Source organism: Apaloderma vittatum, unplaced genomic scaffold (genome assembly GCF_000703405.1).
Source record: "Apaloderma vittatum isolate BGI_N311 unplaced genomic scaffold, ASM70340v1 scaffold18568, whole genome shotgun sequence".
Classification (NCBI taxonomy): Eukaryota; Metazoa; Chordata; class Aves; order Trogoniformes; family Trogonidae; genus Apaloderma; species Apaloderma vittatum.
Window position 1 is genome coordinate 12204 of NW_009732635.1, and position 20620 is coordinate 32823.

General features: G+C 42.7%; 1 protein-coding gene across 1 annotated transcript in view; it reads left to right on the plus strand.

Moving 5' to 3' along the window:
- Positions 1 to 20620, plus strand: part of CPS1 (carbamoyl-phosphate synthase 1, mitochondrial) — a gene marked incomplete at its 5' end in the record, with an annotated part of 54031 nt that overhangs the window by 10831 nt on the left and 22580 nt on the right. Inside the window, 5 exons of the mRNA XM_009875603.1 lie at positions 7821 to 7962; positions 9738 to 9803; positions 10362 to 10425; positions 13920 to 14101; positions 19972 to 20166. Of these exons, the coding sequence (XP_009873905.1) occupies positions 7821 to 7962; positions 9738 to 9803; positions 10362 to 10425; positions 13920 to 14101; positions 19972 to 20166 (649 nt within the window). The remainder of the gene's footprint in view (positions 1 to 7820; positions 7963 to 9737; positions 9804 to 10361; positions 10426 to 13919; positions 14102 to 19971; positions 20167 to 20620) is intronic.

Below are 20620 nucleotides of genomic sequence, written 5' to 3' on the forward strand. Positions count from 1 at the left end.
GATTTGCACTCACCTGTTCCGTAAAAGAAAATGGAGGGGAAGGGCCCTGGGGAGACCCCACTGACTGTTCATCACAGCTCATGAAAGAGGTGGGAATTTCAACAGACCGTGTCTAGCTGTCTGAGGCAGTGAGGAGCAAGATGTGACTTTTAAGGCCAGGGTTATGGACCCAGTCCAGAGTGAGTCATATTTGCAGTAGGATCTAGAAACACTGTCATCCCCAAGAGCCCAGACTTTGAAGTAACATCAGGGGCATGTTTGGCTCAAAACGATGGTCTCCTGGGTGAAAGGGGAAGCTCCTTTTGGAATTTGCTTCTATTCTTCGACCACCTGCAGTGAGGTTTTGGTTGCATGTGGCCGTGGTTACTTTTTTCTGTTCCCAGTTTTCTGATCCCCGAGAACTGTAGCTGTATACAAGGAGAATGTATGACAAATACCATTAAATATAGGTGAAGAGGTAGGCAACTATAGTGAAAACATTGCTTATGCCCAAGTGACGAGGGGACAAAAGCCTTGTTGACAATCAGTAGGATGGGTGATCTTCAGTCACTTAGGCACCTCTGTAGCAAATGAACCTGTAACCGATTGTCTTTGCTGTTACTTGGGAGGTCATAGGGATGGGAGGGTGGGAAAAAAGGGATGTGGTCAAGTTTGTTGCTGGGAAAAAATCTGAGTAAGACCCAGGGAAGATCAGGCCATCTTGCAATAGGCAGAAACGTGAGTATGTTGCTCAAAGAGGAACATTTGATAAAACTGTTGTGAAGTAAAATTCAAGTTAGAAAAGAGCATGATAAACACCCCATTTTGCAGTTGAGGAGCAAAGCACAGACATGGTAAAGCTTGCCCAAAGTCTTAAAGGCAGCCTGGCAGAGCAGTGAACTGAACTCTGCCTTTTTAAATCTCAGTTCTTCAAATTAACCTTGGTGAAAACATCAGGTCTTCCTTTTGGCTGACACCAAACTAGCCAGCCTACTAACAGGGGGAAATGATGGCACCAATCATGTTTTGATGACTTTATACTTCAGAGCTTTGTTGCAGAGAATCATAGAATGTTAGGGATTGGAAAGGACTTTGAGATCATCTAGTCCAACCTGCCTGCCAGAGCAGATTCACTTAGAACAGGTTGTACAGGGTAGTCTCGAGTCTGGTTTTGAATGTCTCCACAGACAGAGAGTCCACCGCCTCCCTGGGCAGCTGCTCCTAGTGCTCTGCCACTCTCAAAGTAAAGAAGCTCCTCCTCATGTTTAAATGGAGCTTCCTGTGTTCAAATTCGTGCTCGTTACCTCTTATCCTGTCACTGGGCACCACTGTAAGAAGACTGATCCCATCCTTCTGACACCCACCCTTTAAGTATTCATAAACATTGATAAGCTCCCGCCTCAGTCTTCTCTTCTCCAGACTAAAAAGCCCCAAATTCCTCAGCCTCTTCTCATAAGAGAGATGTTCTAGTCATCTTTGTAGCCCTTTGCAGTATTCTCTCTAGCAGTTCCGTGTCCTTCTTGAACCAGAAGAGAGTGTCTCCTTGCTCTGTGGGCATTGAGTGAAAACACCTCCTGGCCTGTGGTTGGCTTGAAAAGGAGGAAGTGCAGTCCTGAGTATTTCTTTTGTCAGAGACACAAGTTAATAGAGGGGAAAGCAGAAAAATGTGTGAGGGGTGCAGACCCACTTCAGCCCAGCATTTGTAGCCAGGTGCTCTGCTCAGTGGCCCATGGAAGAGGTTGTTTATTACGAATTCTGTTTTGAAGCTCATGTCCTTGGGTCTGTGAAAGATGCGCTTTGAAAGCTGCTTGCTAGAAGCGTGAATTGATTTCAAAAAGAACTGTGGTGGAGTAGCCACAGAAATGCAGGTGCTGGAATTAAAACTTGGTTCCAGCAGGTGACCTGGGAAACAGTGCAGGGAGGAAAGATCAGACAGGCCATCAATAACCTGTGCTCTTCCACAGTGGGTGTTGCACACCCGCTCTTCTCCAAAGCAGCGTTTCTGCTGACTTGTGTGCTTTTGGGACAGGCCAGAGAGCATAAGTCAGATCTTGTGTGGGTATAAAGCAGAGCAGGTCCAGTGATGCTAAATGAGGCTACGCTGATTTATACTGTTTGAGGAGCTGTCACTGACATACTTGTAGTACGTGCTTTTAACTAACTGAGAAGATTACTTCTGTCTTCTTTGTGAACTGTGGGGCAGGGAAGACTCAGCAGCAGATTAGAAACTCAGTACATGAGGAGAATATAATGTAAGCAGCTATTCAGCACTGCTGTTTGTACTTTGTGTGGCTCTGATATTAAGCTACTTTTTATTTGTCTTATAAAGCCACTAGTAATTTCACAGCTGTATTTTCTTTCAAAACATCTGTACATTTGTAAAGAGGCACTATGTGTTTTTAACTTGATACAGAGGGTATACAGGCATTGCCCTTTAAAAGCCATTGCCCAATCTCTGTAACCAGTGTGTACAGTACTGGAAGCTGGGGAGTCTGTACCATGGCATTCCAGAAAAGACCTTAAAGCTCTCTTTTACCGGGGTTAGAAAATAGGCCTTGAAGAAGCATCTGCAACCTGTTTCTTACCTGTGTTTTGTTGTGAGCTGCTGCTTCAGCACATCACTTAATCCTAGGTGTGAGTCATTTAAAAGTTAGGGCGTGATGTGAGATTCACGTTACTTAAATCAAGATGTCCACAATGAGATTTATCAGCCCAGGGACCTAAGTGTTAAAAATGCAGAGCGCTGGAGTGATAGTTGTTTAGTGAGTGAGATTTGTTGGTTTACAGCTTCTCATTCCCTAAACGCTCATTTGACAGCTTTTTGTCAGTCATCTCATGAGTTTCTCAGGAGGGGAAAACTGGTAACAATCTGTCTCCTTGAGACAAGGAGCAGGGAGAGAATTTATACACCGATCTCATTATTTTAATTGTAGCATGTTCAAAATCTTGTAAAACATCAGGAGCAATCAAGGAAGCCACAAGGAGCCTTGAAGCAGAAAAGGACAATGAAGAAAAGAGGAAGAATCTGTCTTTGTACATAATCCAGCCTGGAATCAAATATGCTTTTGAAACCCTCCAGCTCTATGACTGTTGAGAAAGGAAGAGCTCTCAGACCTGGCCATTAAGTGTGTTGGTTCCAGCACTCCTTGCTTTCATTAACGGATGCAATAGCTGTGTCCCAAGTGCTCCCAGCCCCAGCTTTGGCCCTCAGTTCACAAAACATTCCTCATCCTTCTCGTCAAGACCCATTAACAAACACCTAAGTAATATGTGGATGGCTGTAAACTTGACAACATACTTAAAGGGAATCAGAGCCTGATTTGGAAGACAAGAAGAAGAGTGCTTCTTTCCATATGAAGCTGGGGTTTTCTGCAAGCACGTTTATTTAGCATTATTCCTAAACTGATGAATCAGATGAAAGCTGGTCAAGTGGAAGAGAGGGCTGTGCTGAAGCAAGCAGGCTCTCCCGATAATTGCAATGCTGCCAGCGTTCCTCCAGTCAGTTAATAGGTTTCCCCAGGTCCTCTGTGCCAGGTGAAAATTTCCTCATTAAGGGGAATTTATTCCATTTCCTTTTATCGTTTATTATTGAAGAAGTGAGTGGATGGAGTTCCGAAGATGACAGGGTGAAATTTTAAACAAAAAAAGCAACAACAAATCAACACTGGAAGATGAAACGGAAGCACAAGCAAGGTTTGGGAAATGCTTGTGTTGTTTATAAACTGGGAAACGTGCAGGGGACTTCACCTTTCTGAGGAACTGAACAGCTACTAAATGATTATGGCAGTGTGGAGAATTCTAATCGTACGGTTTTGAAATTCTACAGTTGAAAATCTACGGTTTTGAAACTTCTGACTGTCATTTTGCAAAGGCGAATGTTGGGAAAAAGGAATGTTATAGAGTCTGGAATCACAGCCACTTAATCTTGCCTTGTTTCAGAATTGATTCTAAACCAATGAGGGGCTTTAATCTTTGGGAGACTTTTTGCTCTCTGAAAAGTAAGTGATGCTTCAGGGGAAAGTGGGAGGCAGTGATGTAGGACTGAGTCATGTGTTTGGGAATAGCCAAAACTGAGTATATTTTTTTTCTTTTTTTTCAGTGCTAGATTTCTGGGGAGCTCTTGAAAGGGTTATTTGCACTCAAGCATTCAAAGAGATCAGCCTGATTCTGCTCTTGCTGGCTTTAGTGTCTCCAGCAAGTCTAAAGGGCTGTCTTTGAGCAGAGGTAGTGGGAATGCTGCATTTTAAAAACCATCATCCCTTAACCTCTATGTGTCTCAGTTTTGCTATCTGTAAGATAAGCATCTTTCTACCATACTCTTGGCGTATTTCTGTATATTCTTGCCACCATAGAAGTTGAGATATAAGTGCTAAAAATTGCCCTCACTAATAAGTGGAAATTATCCAGGTATAAAGATGTGTGCCCAGTGCATGCAGAGGGGCAGCCTGATTTCCATACCAGTGCCAAAGGTTTGAAGTTCTCTGATCCAGTTCCCTTTAAACATGGTGAAGCAATTCTGCTGGCTTGATGTTTCTGCTCCTTCTGGCTGTGCCTCCAAATCCCTGGGGGCCATCACAGAGTCTTTTGGCAATTTCTCATCTCGTGGCAGATTCTGGTTTTAAGTGCTTGGAAAGCAGCGCTGCTGGGTGTTTGACTCTTGCTGATTTTCTGTGACAATATTAAATGGCAAAACTGTTACATCCCCGGGGCCGGGCTGTCAGTTCTAACCTTTCCTGCCTCGTGCTGGGCTGGATGTGTTTCCTCCATGTTAAGTTGCCTCCATGGCAGTGAGAAATGAGAAAACCCTTCCTGTCTAGGTGCTGCTTCAATAGAGGTTCCCGCCGCATCTTTTTCATTAGCTGTGTTGAAAGCTACGTCTCTTATCTTTTATTTATCATGCATTGAGAGTAGCAGAGGAAAAAATGCATGGTTTCATTTTCCCTTTAGGTACTCAGCTTTTCTTTTCAGTGCTTCTTGTCCTGTACAGAGCTGGTCACATTTTTGCACGGATTAGTAAGTTTAAGCTGCTAGCCCCAGACAAATGAATCATGTTGCCAAATAATCACTGCTTCTCTTCTACCCACCCTGCTGGGGGGATGACGATGAATGATATTGTTATAATGAAATACTGAAATAAGCTGCAAATGAAAGCAATTTTCTTTCTCTGTCAGTAATCAAATGAAAGCCGACTATGTGTGTTTCTGAGGCAGAAGGGAGGGAGAGCAAGGAAGTACACTGTACCGAAACAGGCTCATTTTCTTGGGGTCATCAGGTCTGCTCACTCATACTTAGGGAATGCTGAATCTTGGAGAGAATCTAATTTGGCTGAGTTCTTCTTAATAGCCAGTGATGACTAGCATCTGTTTCACTAGAGAACTGGTGGATTTCACTTTGTTTCCTCTTTTAAAACACCCATCCATGCCTTCTGTTCTGGCATTCATGGTTTATGCAAGACATCCTGCCTCTAAGCTGGGACTAGAAAGTAGAAAAGGCTGAGGAGAAGCAGAGGAGTTTTGTGGCGGAGGCACTAGTGCATGGAAACCTCAGGCTTTAACGTACTGTGGCACTGCAAAGCTGATCTTATTTTGCAAAGTCTGTCTGCAGCCAGAACTAAATCAAAAACCTGGGAAGCTCAGCCTGCTGGAGTATACAGACTGTTTCCTTCTGACACTAGCAAAAAACGGGATCTGCTGGAGTGAGAAAGGTGATGTGGTGGAGAATCATAGAATGGCGTGATTTGGAAGGCACCTTAAAGATCATCTATTTCCACCCCTCCTGCCATGGGTAGGAACACCTTCCACTAGACCGGGTTGCTCAAAGCCCTGTCCGAATTGGACTTGGACGCTTCTGGGGAGGGGACATCTACAACTTCTCAGGGCAAGCTGTTCCAGTGTCTCACCATCCTCATAGTGAAGAAGATCAAGGGTAGAAGTTAAGGGGTTTGGTGATGCTTGTGCCTGGAGCCTCCTGAGGGCAGAGCAGGCTGGTTGTTAGTGCCAGGCTGGGACACGGGGCAGAGCACAGCCGTTTCGGAGAGTGTCTTCTGCAAATGCTCCCTAGCTATCTGCTATGCTATTGTAGCCAGGTGGAGGACTCTCTTCTCATGTTGCAGGGAAAGGAGAAGTCGCGTTGAGGAATTCAGAGAGAAAAACCCATATACCCAGGGATCTGAACCCAAAAGTTTCTGGTCCCCAGTTTTGCTCTAAAAACAGCTGCTTTGACAATTCTGTGACTCTCACCTGGTTTATGGTAGCCTGGTTTTAACAAAGGTGTCAGAGCTGCTCTGTGCCTAAGCCAGAGCAGAAAATCCAATCCAATGATTCTCTTTCATGCTTCAGCTTCCTGACACATTCCAATAAAGCGGCCTTACCCCTCTCTTCTCACTCAAATAACATAATGCTATTTATTTAAAAATACCATCAAGCAAAGGGCGTAATTCAAAAGCTCTGATTTAGGAAAATTGCTTGTTTGTTAATCATTTCCTTTTTCCTGATTCAGAGCTTGCTTGCTCATAAAATATTGATTTATTGGGCAGGCAAGGATGCTCTTGGCAATGAAGATGAAAAGCAGAAGTGCTGATAAAAATACGTAGGCTTTTTTATGTTTTTCCAAAAGCTAAGCTTAGAAAAGGTAGCTTAGAAACAGAAACAGGCAGAAACTATAAGGGCTATAGGTGGAGTCAAAAGAAAGTGGAACAGAGATAGTGTGGGAGAGAAAAAAGTCAAGGGAATAAAGGTGGAGTGGAGAAGATGAAAAAATCGAAAGCAAAATGGGCAAGAAACTGTTGAGTTGCAGAGACGGCCAAGGAAAGCAAGGTGTTTGAAATAAACAGCAAAAACCAGGACTCCTGAAAAGCAAACGCAGGAGAACAAATGTGTAGAAATATTGAGACCCTGATTGCAAATATGAAATCAAAGAAGATACTCCTGCTTTACCTTGTCTATTCCTTCTCTCTGTTTTCATAATGTGAGAAGCAGCACAAGTGCTACAGAAAAAATTATACTGGGGACTGTCAGTGGAAAAACTTGCCTTGTGTGTTAGCCTCTGAAGGTCATTTCTACTATGGTAGGGGGTGGATGCTTTTTCAAAAGACTGACCATTTCTGAAGGTAGACAGAGCATTCTCAAGAGCAGAAAGAAGGACTTGTTTGGGACAACCTGTAATGTTTTGAGGCTAGTCGTCCCCTAGCTCAGCAGGGTTGAGGCTTGTTTATGCCTCCGCATGGTTCATCCCAGAGCTTCAGGAATTTCATGCTGTTGTGTGGAGTGGGCAGATGCCGTGAGAGGCAGGAAATGCGAATACGTATGTAATTATTGATTCAGCCCAGCCTGGTGAGGCCTGTATTTTAACATTTAGGCTGGGAGGAGGAATGTAAGGGAGAGATTGAGTTAGAGTTTGGGCGTGGAGATGTGGGGATACTGAGTCCAAGGAAAGAATCACTGCAGATCCTCTGTAATAGTAAATGACCATACAGTTTCAGTTACAGTGAGCTTGTGCTTGCCTGGTGGAGAATGCTGCCTGGGAGATGATGGATCTCATCACAAGTCAATCTTTCCTGTCTCAAAAATGCAAGGAAAGAAAGTGTTTCACTTCCTAGCATCAGCAGTCTGTCTGTAGACTTTACCTTACAGGCAATTGTGTGGGGCATCCAGTAGAATAAAGATTTATTTATTCTTTTTAACGTATGAGGATTGCGTGGCTTAGCTGGATCTTCTTTCTTTTCTTGCCATTATATGCATGATCCTACAGCAACTGTATGCAGTATGGAAGGCACAAACACTTATAACTTCTAAGTATTCATGTAAAACCTCATGAGAGGTGTTTTTCTTATTTACTCCCAGTGAAACAGTTCCAGAAGAGATACTGAGGAGAGCCAAAAAGATGGGATTCTCAGACAAACAAATTGGGAAGTGCTTGGGACTGACTGAAGTCCAGTGCCGGCAGCTGAGACTGAGGAAGAATATAGTGCCCTGGGTGAAACAGGTACGTGAGAAACATTGCTGTTCATAGTGAGGACTTTCAAGGGTACAAGAAGCAGGAGATCTCCATGTCCTTAGATGGAATCCCTGATGCTGTTAATATCCATGGGAGTTTGACATTAGAGAACAAATTTCACCCATGTAGCTGTTGCTTCTGCACAGCAGCCTTCAATGTAGAGAGACACGGAATATTCTTGTTCATATTCTGTGTGACTGAGGGGGAAAGTCAGCTATCTGGCTTCAGGAAAAGGCTGAGAATGCTGGCCCACCATAGTGTGACCATGAAAAGTGTAATATGTCTTTTTTCTTGGTAATAACTTTTTACAGGGTAATACTTTATTTGAAGTGTGCTATTATTATGGGTTCATTTGCTATTCATTGTGATAGCACGAGTGTAATGAGCTTATCTGATATTCATGGCAGTGTCATGAGTGCTTTGCTAGGTGTTCTGCTGCTGCATTTAAGGTATGTTGGCATTAAACTGCCACCAGCTGTTTTTTTCGTCTTTAAAGGGGAAAAAAAAAATACCCAACCCAAACTACCGAGTGTTTCTGAAAGAGCCCATCTGTATCCTCAGGCCCATTTCCAGGTGCCAAATCTCCTTCTGTTTCCCAGCTGCTGTTTTCCTTGTGTGTCCTCACCTGGCCCACAAAAACGTGCCTGGTCATGCACTGCGTTCTCTCAGCTGCATATGGCATTGCGGTGCTGGATTGATTTGTGTGCCAAGGTACCCTTAATAAGGTCATTCTACTTACACTTGCATTTGTGGCTTCAAAGCATATGTTTCTTCTTGAGCTATGAAGTACAAGTTGCACCATTAGCAACGGTAATGAGCAGCAGACACTTACAGAGCGCTAATGACGTAAGGTCACTTTCTTCATTACTCACAAGGATTTGGACAGCCAGTGGGGGATTCCTGAAAATACTTAAAGATTGGACAGATTTTTAAATGGTATAGCATGCAAAAATTCATGTCAGGACTGCTTCAATATTGTTCCCTGTTTAGTATTCTGTGCAGAAATGTTTTAGCTGTTCATTCTGGGAACTTCAGCTATCACCGGTGACCTAGATGGACAAGTAACCATGTATAACATGCAAGAAGTAGTGGGCACAAGTAGTTTGTGAACAGCCTAGTAGGCAAATTACTCTCCTCTGGTGACTAATTATATAAGAGTGTGTAGAAAACTGCATATAAGGGGTGGCTGAAAAAACACTCTTGCTTTGCGTGCCACTTAATTAGCAAAGCACAAGTTTTACTGTAGCATAACTACGTAATAGTAGCACTGGGGTCTGCTACTTGGCATGATCTTAAAGTGCTATTGTGTGCATGTTTGTGTTCAGTGCAGAAGTGAGACAAGACTATAGTGTGAAGATCCCAGGTGGTGCAGCTAAAGAGACAGGAGACTTGGGGGAATGGAGATTTGTGTGATTAATGCTGCCAAGAAAACGGGAGAACGAGGGCCTTGGCAAGGAGGGATGGATGGGAAGAGTCAAGGTGTTTTAGCAGAGATGCGGAGCTAAAACTGCAGCTTAGAAAGAGATGGTAGACTGTCCTCTTGGCTAATTTCTAGGATATGGGGGAAAGCCAGGCATCTGCTGTGTTGCAAGCACATACCACAGTTCAGATCACTGCCTTTTGCCGAAAGCCACGATGGGAAAATAATAGGAGGGAAATAGGAGCAGAAAAGGGAAGAGGGAAAAAAAAATCCCGAAATACCTGGGTGTAAGAAAGATCTTGCACTCACCAAGTCACAATCTCTTCTCTTCTTCCCTGTACAGATCGACACGCTGGCAGCAGAATACCCAGCAGTAACTAATTACCTCTATGTCACATACAACGGGCAGGTAGGCGCATTCAGAAACACCAGTCTCACTGCTGTCTAGTTTGATCTCTTTCCCCTGTGCTGCATTATTTCTGGAGGTCTTGCACGTGTTTGTCTCTGTAGCAATTATTTTGGATAGTGTTACGCATGACTTTCTTATAGCAGGCCTGGAACTTTCTCTTGCTCAAATACTGATCCAGTGCACTTGGTGTTAATGCCTTTATGTTGTTTTGATCCTGTCTTGCATCACCTGTATTTGCATCCTCTCCAATTGGGTCAAGTGCTGGGAATGCAGAGCTCATGTTTCACTCATTCTAGCATTCATTTTTATGTGAAACTTAACAGCTCCTTAGGCTGCTCCAACAGCCAGATCAGAGGTGCTGTGTCTCCTTTGGATTGAGTGCAGCACCACTAGTTCCAGTAGAGTTGCACTTGATTTACACTGCAGTGAATGAGATCAGACTGCAGCCTTGAGGGATCAGACTGTTGGATATGGGCTGGCACCAGAAACTGTTTATTCTGAAAAGCATGGAGTTCTGTGGAATACAGATCCTGATGATTTTTCTCCCTCCCTTCTCAGGAACACGACGTAAAATTTGATGACTGTGGAGTGATGGTGTTGGGCTGTGGACCATATCACATAGGTAAATCTTTCTTACAGCTCCTCTGTTCTCTTTGCACCCTTGAGCCTCCTTTGGATATTCTTGTGGTTCGTTTGTTCCTCTTCTCATATGATGACAAAACCCTCCAAAGCACAGTGCACAGGACATCAATTCCTAGCACAAGGTTTGCCTTTTACACTTGCTTGGAGACTTCATTTCACGCCCTGAAAAAAGCAGGAGAATTTTATTACTCTTCACTTTTCACTTAGTTATGTTTTCCACAAAGTTTTAGGGATTTTTTTTATCTTATTTTTTTTGCACATGTTAAGGTCTTGATCACCTGGCACCTTGTACAGAAGTTTGTTGCTTCCATGCCTATCTTAGCTCGAGATTATGTTATTCTATACTACGTGTTTTACTATTGTTAGTATAGGTGACTGTGAAAATATTTTGATTCTTCAGCTGCTTTTGTATAAACAGTTCTCTGCATGCTTGTTTTTCACCCCACTCAGATGATTATGCAGCATAAGAGTTTCCTCTATGAGTATTGGGTAGACAGACTGCTGATGATTTTAACCTTTTCTGGGGTTTTTGTGGATCCTTCCAAATAGCTTGCAATTATTGACAAGAAAATAATAATCTTACTTAAAATAAATGAATAAATAAAGTCACATGGTTAACTTCCATCCAAATCATAAATTGCTTATTATTCAGAAATATTTTTGCTCTGCGTCTTGCCAGTAGTGGTGGTGACTTTTGAAAGTTGAAATACATCCATTTGTTTTGCTTAGATGGACAGGGCACATGCTACCCTCCTGTTGCTGTTTGTAGGATGTGTCTTTTTGAACTCAGTTTCCAGTATGAATGTTGAGATGAGTGAAATCAGGAGGAACACTCCATGATTATGCTTCTTTTTGTGAATGCTTCTGCCAGTCAACGTGCTGTGTAGCATGGTTACAAAAAATGAACATGAAAAGGGTGGCAGCGTTGTTTAATAATTTGATCAAATGCATGTGAATACATTTTGCACTGTTCACCTAAAACTCCTAATTGCTCACATTAGCCGTACAGGTCTGGTCTTGGTCTTACCTGCTCTGTAGCTTTGGTTAGATCAAAACAAACTTTGGCAGAGATTGCAGCTGAATAAAGGCGGCTAAAGGAAACAACTGCTTGCACTTCTAAAAGATTATTTATTCTGGCATGCAGTAGGCAAGTTGATTTTTTTTTTGTGTTATCCTTTGAAAGCAAAAAAGGAGCGTGCTTTTCCTCTATGCTTTCAGAACCGTAATTGTAATTCAGTGGGATCAACTTGGTATTCCCTGTGGATTTATGTTTACAAAACAGGAACAGGTAAGAATGGACTAAATTATTTGGATGGAAGTTAAACACGTGACTTCATTTATCTATGTATCTATCTATTTGTCTGTTTAAAATAAGATTATTTCCTTTGTGAAAACTGAGTTTTAGATTAAAAAACACAAAACATCTTATGAATTTTATTTGAAAATAGTTAGAAATATATTACAAATCTGGATTATGTTGACACTTTTGCAAAGAAATACAATTATTTGGGGGAAGTGTGAGGTTATTTCAAGTCATACTATATTCTGTATTTAAAAAGAAAATTATCCAAACTGATGTGTCTTTTTTTTGGAGTTTCCTTGTTCTTGTTAGCTAATATACCAAATAGAAACACAATGTGAATTCGTCCAGTTCCCCACTCTTTGACTGCAGAGCTTGCTCTGAGGCACCTTCCACGCCCATGGGAAGGCCTCTGGCTCACAGACTGAGCTGCAGGATGTGACCCCTGCTCTGGGCGTTGTTGCTCAGATATTCATGGCAACGCTTGCTCTTCACCTGCTGCCAGGAGGGTGTCTGCTGTCCTGGGACGGGAGTTGGCTTGTGTGAAAGTCAGCTCGGAAAGCAACCTAAATAAGCTATTTCACCAGCTGCGTGGATCAGCAGAGTGCTCTGTAAATTTTAAGATGTGTACATGGATTTAACATGATTGAAGCCTCTAAGTGAGTTCAAAAACATGGCTGTATTGGTGTAGTAATTGACTTCTGAGCAGCAGTGCCTGGTTATGTTGCAACAGTCATTACTAGTATAACTGATAATTGGCTGTCTTCCCTTTTCCCACTGTTTGGACATGACTGTGATTGGATGTGACTAGAATATACTTTCAAGTGCTCAGCAGTTCTCCCAGACTGTACCTAAAGCAGTCAGATGGAGACTCCAGATGAGCATTGTGTCCCAAAGTTGAGGTTTCTTATATGTGTAAGAATACCTGAATAATGGAAGTAGAATACCAAGAGTGATCTGGTGATCCTTCTGGGCCACATCCAGTTTGATTTCATTTCCCTCTCTTTTCTGCGGGGTTTTAGCTGAGTCCTGGGCATGTTCTGAGATTCCTGTTTGACAGAAGTAGGGAAGTAAATTGTGTTCCTGTCAGCGGGTGACCTGTGACAGCATCTGTTTGTGACTGGAAATACACAGCCTGTATTTCCAATGTATCTTTCACATAGTTATATATAAAAATAATATCGGTGGTTAACAATCATGTAATTACTGTGAACGCATCATGATGAGGCCAAGTTTTTCTTGTAGGGTGCAAGCATAACCATTTAATGATGTTTTTTAATAGGCTTCATTCTCTATTTATGGTATCTTTCTTAGATATCTGAGCGTAGAAATTTATGGGACAGTAGCTGTTAGTGCAAATCTGGACTCAGACATTGCCTGAAGCCCCTGGCATTGCCCAAGTCCCAAGTCCTGCGGCTTTGGCCAAGATGAAGCACGAAGTCCATGTGCTCACCCGAGTGACTCCTTGTGTGCCTCATTCCTTTAGAGGTGGCCACAGTGCTTACTCAGGATTCAGGACAGCGGGATGTGCGTGCCCCACAGTGTTGCCATAGTCACTGTGGCCTTTGAACCAAGATAAAGGGGTCAGAGACTGGCTCTAAAGTTGTCCTACTGACTTATCTAGAGCCAGCGCACAGGAAGGTTAAACCCACGGAGTTGCAGTTTTTCTGTTGTTGGGTTGGCCATGCTCTGCTCTTTTGGAAGGTAAAACACCACCTCACTCTTCTGTTGTGTTATTTTTTTTTTTAAAAACTACATCTGTACAAGTGCTTCATGTTTCCTGCTGTAAACAGGAATGTTTTAAAATAATGGGCACTCAGTTTGGTCACCTCTGATCTTCTGCATCTTAAGTTTGTCTAAAAGCACGTTGGCTGTAGCTGGATGGGCTGCAAGAGCGAACACGAGTGTTGATGAGCCAGGGTGACAGATGTCTTATAGAGGTTGTCACTCCTGAGCTGCTGAGCCAACTTACCTGTTGTACTTTGGAGGCTCATGTTTGTGGATGATTAGTTTAGTTTCCACTGGAGGACAATTAGACATCTTGCTCTGAGCTGACAGGAGACAATGCTGATTTTTTTTAAAAGACTTTTTTAAGCTTGAGCACTGAGAACGTCTGTTTATGTTTTCTTCTCTGCATCTTTCCTTTCCTTGCCCACTTCCCTGTCTCCTGGCAGGCAGCAGCGTGGAGTTTGATTGGTGTGCTGTCTCCAGTATCCGCACGCTGCGTCAGCTTGGCAACAAGACCGTCGTAGTGAATTGCAACCCGGAGACGGTGAGCACAGATTTTGATGAGTGTGACAGACTGTACTTTGAGGAGCTGTCATTGGAAAGAATCCTGGACATCTACCAATATGAGGTAAAGAAAAGCAGAAGCACAACAAAAAGCATGAAGCAAACCAAACTTTTCAAAATTCGTGTCACTAGTTTGCTTTGGCAGAGCAGCTAGGGGCGAGGGGAGAGAGCTTGCTAGCAAAAGCTGTTTGGTTTGGATCCTGATGTTGCATTTTACACATCGTTGATGTTCCTAGCTGACTGCTCAATAATGAATGCCAAATAAATATTAAATTATTTTGCAAGATACCATATTGTGCAATATTTGCAAGCAGATTTAATTTGTCGCACAGTCGTTTATCGCACAAATTGTTCTGCCCTTGCGGTTCTGAGCTTTAGCGCTTCAGCTTATCCTTGACTTGAAGCACAAGTACTCCCCCTGAAGTGGCAGAACAAATTATGTGCATAATGCTAACTCGTGCTCAAGAACTTGCACTCTCTGCCTTGCAATAGAGTGGTGACTTGGTGGATGTGGTCCAGCATGCAGGCTGGCAGATCAGGAAGGGGCACTGGAATTGTCGTCAAGCCAAGACGTGGCTCAGCTCCTGAGGCAGACGTTGCATTTGTCTGCTAGAGATGGAGAAGAGTCCCAGATAGATTTGGTAATGGTAGGATATATAACCTAAACAGTTGGTCCTGATGTGGAAATGATGGTTTCTAACTGGTAACATGCTCATCTTGGATTTGTTACTGAGGCTTCCAAAGATGCTTACAGGAGCTTCATCTCCATTGAAACTTGGTGCGAGCTGGCCATGTAACTTGCTGAAGCAACTTTGCTGAACCTAGGTCATGTTAAACTTGTAATTTTTCTTGTCTCTGTCTCCCAGTATACGATGATTTGAGTTCATCTCCTTTGTGAATGGGTGCGGGTTTCTAAAATGGTTTTATAAACTGGCTATGTTTTGATCATTCCCAAATTTGGAACCAAGCAAAAGTACGTCAGAACTCAAATCCCATTGTCGAAGTTCTGTTCTTGAACCATTTGCAAAAAACTATCTAGGACTGTTTTTACATTGCATGTTCATAGTTTTCTATTTGTATGTGTTGCTTTACTTCTTTAAATTTTCATAAAAACAAAGAAAGTTACTGGAAAGCATAGATTTAGGACAGGCCAGAAGACTATGGTGTCACTCTGGAATCTTAAAGGCTGATTTTTGAATGCTTAAGGATTATCCACAAGGCTCAATTCTATGAGCATGGAACTCCTGTTTACTTAAGCAAAACTGAACTCGGGCCGTGGAAGAAACCGGTGTGACAGTTTGGCAGACAAATAACACTGATGAAACACAGCATCTAATTACTGCAGAATCAAAGAGAAGATAGATGGGTGATGAGTGAGCAAGTACTCATTTAAACATGTAGTGTTAGTAATTAGCAAGTTGGATAAGAAAAGTATGTGAAAAGAATAATGCGTACATACTGAAACTTGCATTACCCTGCTTGTCGCAGCAGGGCTTGCTGGGTTTGATGGGAGGTGTTGCAGATCTCAAGGTCTAATAGCAGTGGTAGTGGTAATAACGTCCTGTGGTACCCAGAGCTCACACTCTGGGAATTTCCTCAGCTCATCAGCTGGACTGTACTCATGCTTCTGGGCATTTTTTAAGGCTGCCCTACTTGTGAAGTAACCCAAAAAGTGATTGAGAGAGGAGAGAGAGCAGGTGGGAGGCAGCAGGAGCTGAGGTGGTGGGAATAAAATGGGAAGAAGAGAAATGCTGGGAGTTTGCAGAGGATTCTGCGACTCTGACTTGGGACAACCAATTTGATGTTTGCTCTGGAGATGTTAAAGCCGTCAGTGTCTGAGCCTCAACATGCAAAGTTAGAGTTGTGCTGTCTAATACATCCTGAGATGAATAATAAATACTTAGCTGTTTTTGAACACTTTTCTCAAGTAGTGACAAAAGGGAGCGGTATCATTATGCCTAATTTGCAAGTAGGGAAACTAAGTCTCTGAGGAGTGCAGAGGCAGCACAGTCACACAAAAGGACACAGTCAGAGCTGCGGACAGACTCCAGACCTCTAGCAGAGTGTAGTCAAAAAGATATTATCTGTTAGATGTTAATTTTAAAAAAAAAAAGAGTGATCCAAATGCTAATATTCTATTAACAGAATACTTCCTCAGACAGATGCAGTTGGGATTTGTCTCTATGGAAATGATCAACTTAAAAATTCAGGATCTGATTCTGAGGTGCCTCACCAATCCTGCAGATAACCATCTCTCCCATCCTCATGTACAGAGCACGAGTAGTGCCATGATTTCAGACCGATATTTTAAACTCTTCTGCTCATTAGCCTTATCTAATGTCTCGGTGTACAACGAACAGTGGCAAATGCTCTCAGAAGTTCTGGATCATTAGCAAAGTGTAGATAAAAACCATCATCAAACAAAGGACACAACAATTTGCCCTCCATAGAGATGATGGGTTAACTCCCTAAATGTTGTTAAAACTAGCAGTGAACCTTGGGCAACTATCAAGCTCAAATAAATAGGTGCACTGACTTCTCCCAGTTTTTCTGACTAGACAAATTAGGCTACCTTGAGGAGTGGGGCTACCAGTGGGACTGAGAGGGCTGGAACTTGCCTACCAAGAGCTGCTCACAGCTTCACACAGTCCTATCCCAGGATTATATTCTCTGCTGTCCCTCTTCTTTCTCTCCCTAGTGTCCTTTTTTACCTCTTCCTCTCCAGCTGACATTCACAGCTACTCTGACTCGCCAAAGACTGAGCTCTGCACAACAGAGCCGTGCTTTGGAGGAAAGTTTAATTTACTGTGAATGTGCAAAGTTAGGTGCTAGTCTATGAGAAACATAATTTAAAAAAAAAAAATTCCTTCTGTCAAATTTACTGGCTTTTTGTTTCCAGAGAAGATGTTCCCTTTTTATTTTAATATCTATCTGCTTGAGGGCCTCTTCTGATTCTTTTCCAGTTTCTAGGATCATTCTGAAACAATTCATAAAATTAAAGGAGGCTCTTAGGTACAATTTTAATGGTCTAATTTGTTTTCAAACTCAGGGAAAAAGAAAACCCAACTCTATTACTAATGACATAAAAGCAAGATGGTAGTAAAAAGAGTGATTTTTGTTATAAAGATGAAAGTAATTCTCTCTAGGCTTCTTTCGCTACATTATGTATAGCGTATATTTTGAAGGTATCTAATGGCAAGGCTATTATTCATTTTCCTGGCAATTAAATATGGCTGATGACAAAGTGATCTGCCTTGGAGTCCCCTTCGGCCTGCCCACATTTCTCAGTGGAGCAGTCCTGTTCCCTAGCAGAGCAATGGGTGGCTCTTTGGGCAAGAGCATGCATTAGGAAATAAAGCAGAATTTTAAAGGAAGAAGTAAGCAACAGCTGGGTCTCAATTTATGTTTCTTTTTGAGCAAAAATGAGTATGTGATTGTTTGCTGTCTGCCTGAATAAGCCATCCCAACTTTGCAGGCAGTATCTGGATTTTAGAGGCTCAGTGACCAGTATTGTTTTAAAGGAAGGAACAAGTGGCAGCTGAAGAGAAGCTGTTAGCTGGGACATTCACATTTCAGATATGGGGAGGAGAGATGAAGATGTTGCTTGACCATGCCAGCAAAGCTAGGTTGACTTATTATTAAACAGGAACCATTCCAAGCTTTGAGGAGGGGTTTACTTTATTCACTGTCTGGTTCTTGTCTGTATGGGATGACAGTGGGTCCAGGGACTAGGGATAAGTATAGTATTTTGAGTGGATCTGGAAGCAGTAAGGAATGGCTTTTTCTTCTAAGTTGGAGATGGCAAGCGCTGATGTCATGAGACAACCCCATGGGGGCACAGAATAGCCTCTGTCCTTGCTCCACCCTCTACTAATGAAGCATTTTCACTCCCTGTCCTAAGCTCTTTCAGATAGTTACTGTTGGCCAGCAACAGCGTGTTGTCCCATAAGTGACTGCATGGTGAAAAGGAAAAAAATTATCTCCAGCACTGTACATTAGCAGCAAAGAATAATCTTGCAGACCCTAGGATAATAAGGGCTGCTTAAATGCCAGATGTTTTTAGTGGCTTTTTATTATTGTAGGAAATTAACCACATTTAAGTTGAGCAGCGTTTGTACTGGCATTTATCATCTGTGTTTTCTCAGTCACTTCTAGTCCCTGCTGCTCTCAGCTTACAGATCTGCCACTTTAAATCCCTTTCAATCCCTCATTAAGAAGTTCCTCTTCCAGGAAGAACAGTGGGGCTAACCTTCTTCAGGAAAAATACATTTTTTAATTAAAAGAATATTGGTGCTCTAAAAGATAGAGCCAAACCATGGATCACTTGATTTATGTTTCTCGTTTATTAGAGTTGAGTAAAACCACGTAAAACACGTTTGGTTCAAAAGAGCTCTTCACTACAGCTCTGTTGTGGGCCTGATTCTCCTTGGGGCAAAAATTGACCAGCTTTAATTTGCAAACAAAGTGCCCATTATTTAATTACCTATAATTATTACACAATGTAAGTGTAATTCATGTCCTCATAATTGTTGCAGGTAGTCTAAGGCCTTTTTTTCCTGCTGGAATTCTTCACACCGGACTAAATTGTACTTGAAAGCGTGAGGTGTTCTGTGTTAAAAAAATGCCCATATTTGCACCTGAAGAAGGATGTGTGTTTGCAAGTGAGCTCACTTGTCTCTTGTTATTTGCTGTTTATTGTTTCCTCACATAAAATGTTGTGGTTGCCCAGTGATGAACATGAAACATGCCTTTGTGGCTGGAGGATGCTGTGCCACTTGTCCTGTCTCATCTGCTTGTGGAATTGAAGTGCTTGCAAACAACCTGCAGAGAAAGGAGCATGTATGATAGTTTGGCTGGAATACTTGTTACTATCGAACGTACTACCGGAAATGAGGAGCTAGTTAGAAATAATGAAGGTGAATTAAAATAAAGGGTTAAGTGTATCGAGAGTGAATCACCACAGGCTGGCTGGTGGATTGGGCTCTGTTGAGCTAGACTCTGCTTCGTACAGGCCAGAAAGGGGGAAGCAGTGAGCACACCTTAAAGGCTGGCATCTGGAGCTAGGAAAGGATGTTTGTTTATCAAATAACAAGAAAAGAAAAAAGAAAAAACTAGAGAATTCTAGTTGTTTTCCATTGTCTCTCTGCTGGGGGTTGCTGCCTTGCAACTCCGTAGTAAAAAAAGAGTTTGCATGAACATCTGCTATTCTGGAAGTGTCTGACCATGAGCAAGGGAGAGGCTGTTTTCTCAGAAGAGCTGAACTGAGAAGGAAGAACCTAAACCATCTTGTTTGCTCAGGCTGCTGTGCCCAGAGGTTGCAGCGGGGGAGTGGGCTCTGCGGAAGTGGTGATGCCCATGTCCACATATGAAGGAGACGTGACCTCAACGAGTGGAGTTTTGAGTTTCACTGTGGGATGGGAGGTTTTCATAGCATGGTGTCCTTCCTCTGCAAGGCAAGGGAGCATGTGCCAGCTCACTGGTTATCCTTACTGGGAAAGCAGAAGCACTTAAACATGGCATGAAAACAAGGAAACAGTCTGTGGTTCTCTCAGAAGTTAAAATCTTGGCCTGATGTCAAAAGGCATGTGAACATCACAGATTTCCTTGGTTTCCTGGGGAATTTCACCTCAAGTTATTGCTGTCTGCTGAGTGACAACAAGAAGGCTACTGCTGTTTTAGGGAGCTACACACTCTGAATCACTCTTTGCAGCCTGAGTGCCTCTGGGTCAGCATAATTATGATCTGCCTTTGCTCATAGCACCCTGAAAAGTGATGTAATCTAGATATTGGATTCCTGGTTGAAAAGTGATGTAATCTAGATATTGGATTCCTGGTTGAAAAGTGATGTAATCTAGATATTAGATTCCTTGTTGTCACACCTCTTAATGCTAAGCCGACTTAGATATGACTGTTCTCCTTTCTCTCTCCCAACAGGGATGCAGTGGTTGCATTGTTTCTGTAGGTGGGCAGATTCCCAATAACTTAGCAATGCCACTGCACCGGAGTGGAGTGAAGATCCTTGGCACAAATCCCTTGCAGATTGACCGGGCTGAAGATCGCTCCGTGTTCTCAGCTGTTCTAGATGAGCTGCACGTGGCCCAGGCTCCCTGGAAGGCCGTCAGCACACTCGTAAGTTGGGATGTGCGTCTGGGAAATGATGAAGTGTCTGGAGGTTGTTGTGAGCATCTGCTCAGCAGGGATTGACGTACTGGTGCCTTTCAAGATTTCAAAGACTTTTGACAGTTTTTTACTGCTGACGTTGAAGATGTTTTTAATCACTGTAAAATGATGTTATAGCATCACTGGAAGTGGGACGGAAACTGGAAGGGAGGTATCTTTAAATCACCTTTGCACAACATGGCGTATATACTCGGCAAAAGCTAGCACTGCTTTCAAGCTACTCTGTTTTATCCTGCTGACCTTGAAAACTATTCTAGCAGGTGGATATTGCGAAGAAGTAGAGACGTGTCGGCATTGGGTTTTTTTCCTTGGTGAAGCTCTATGGACAGGAAGGGTCTGAAGATGGCAAATCTGGAACCAAGAAGTCACATATGTTCAACTTATGCTGTAGTCCCTGACTTCT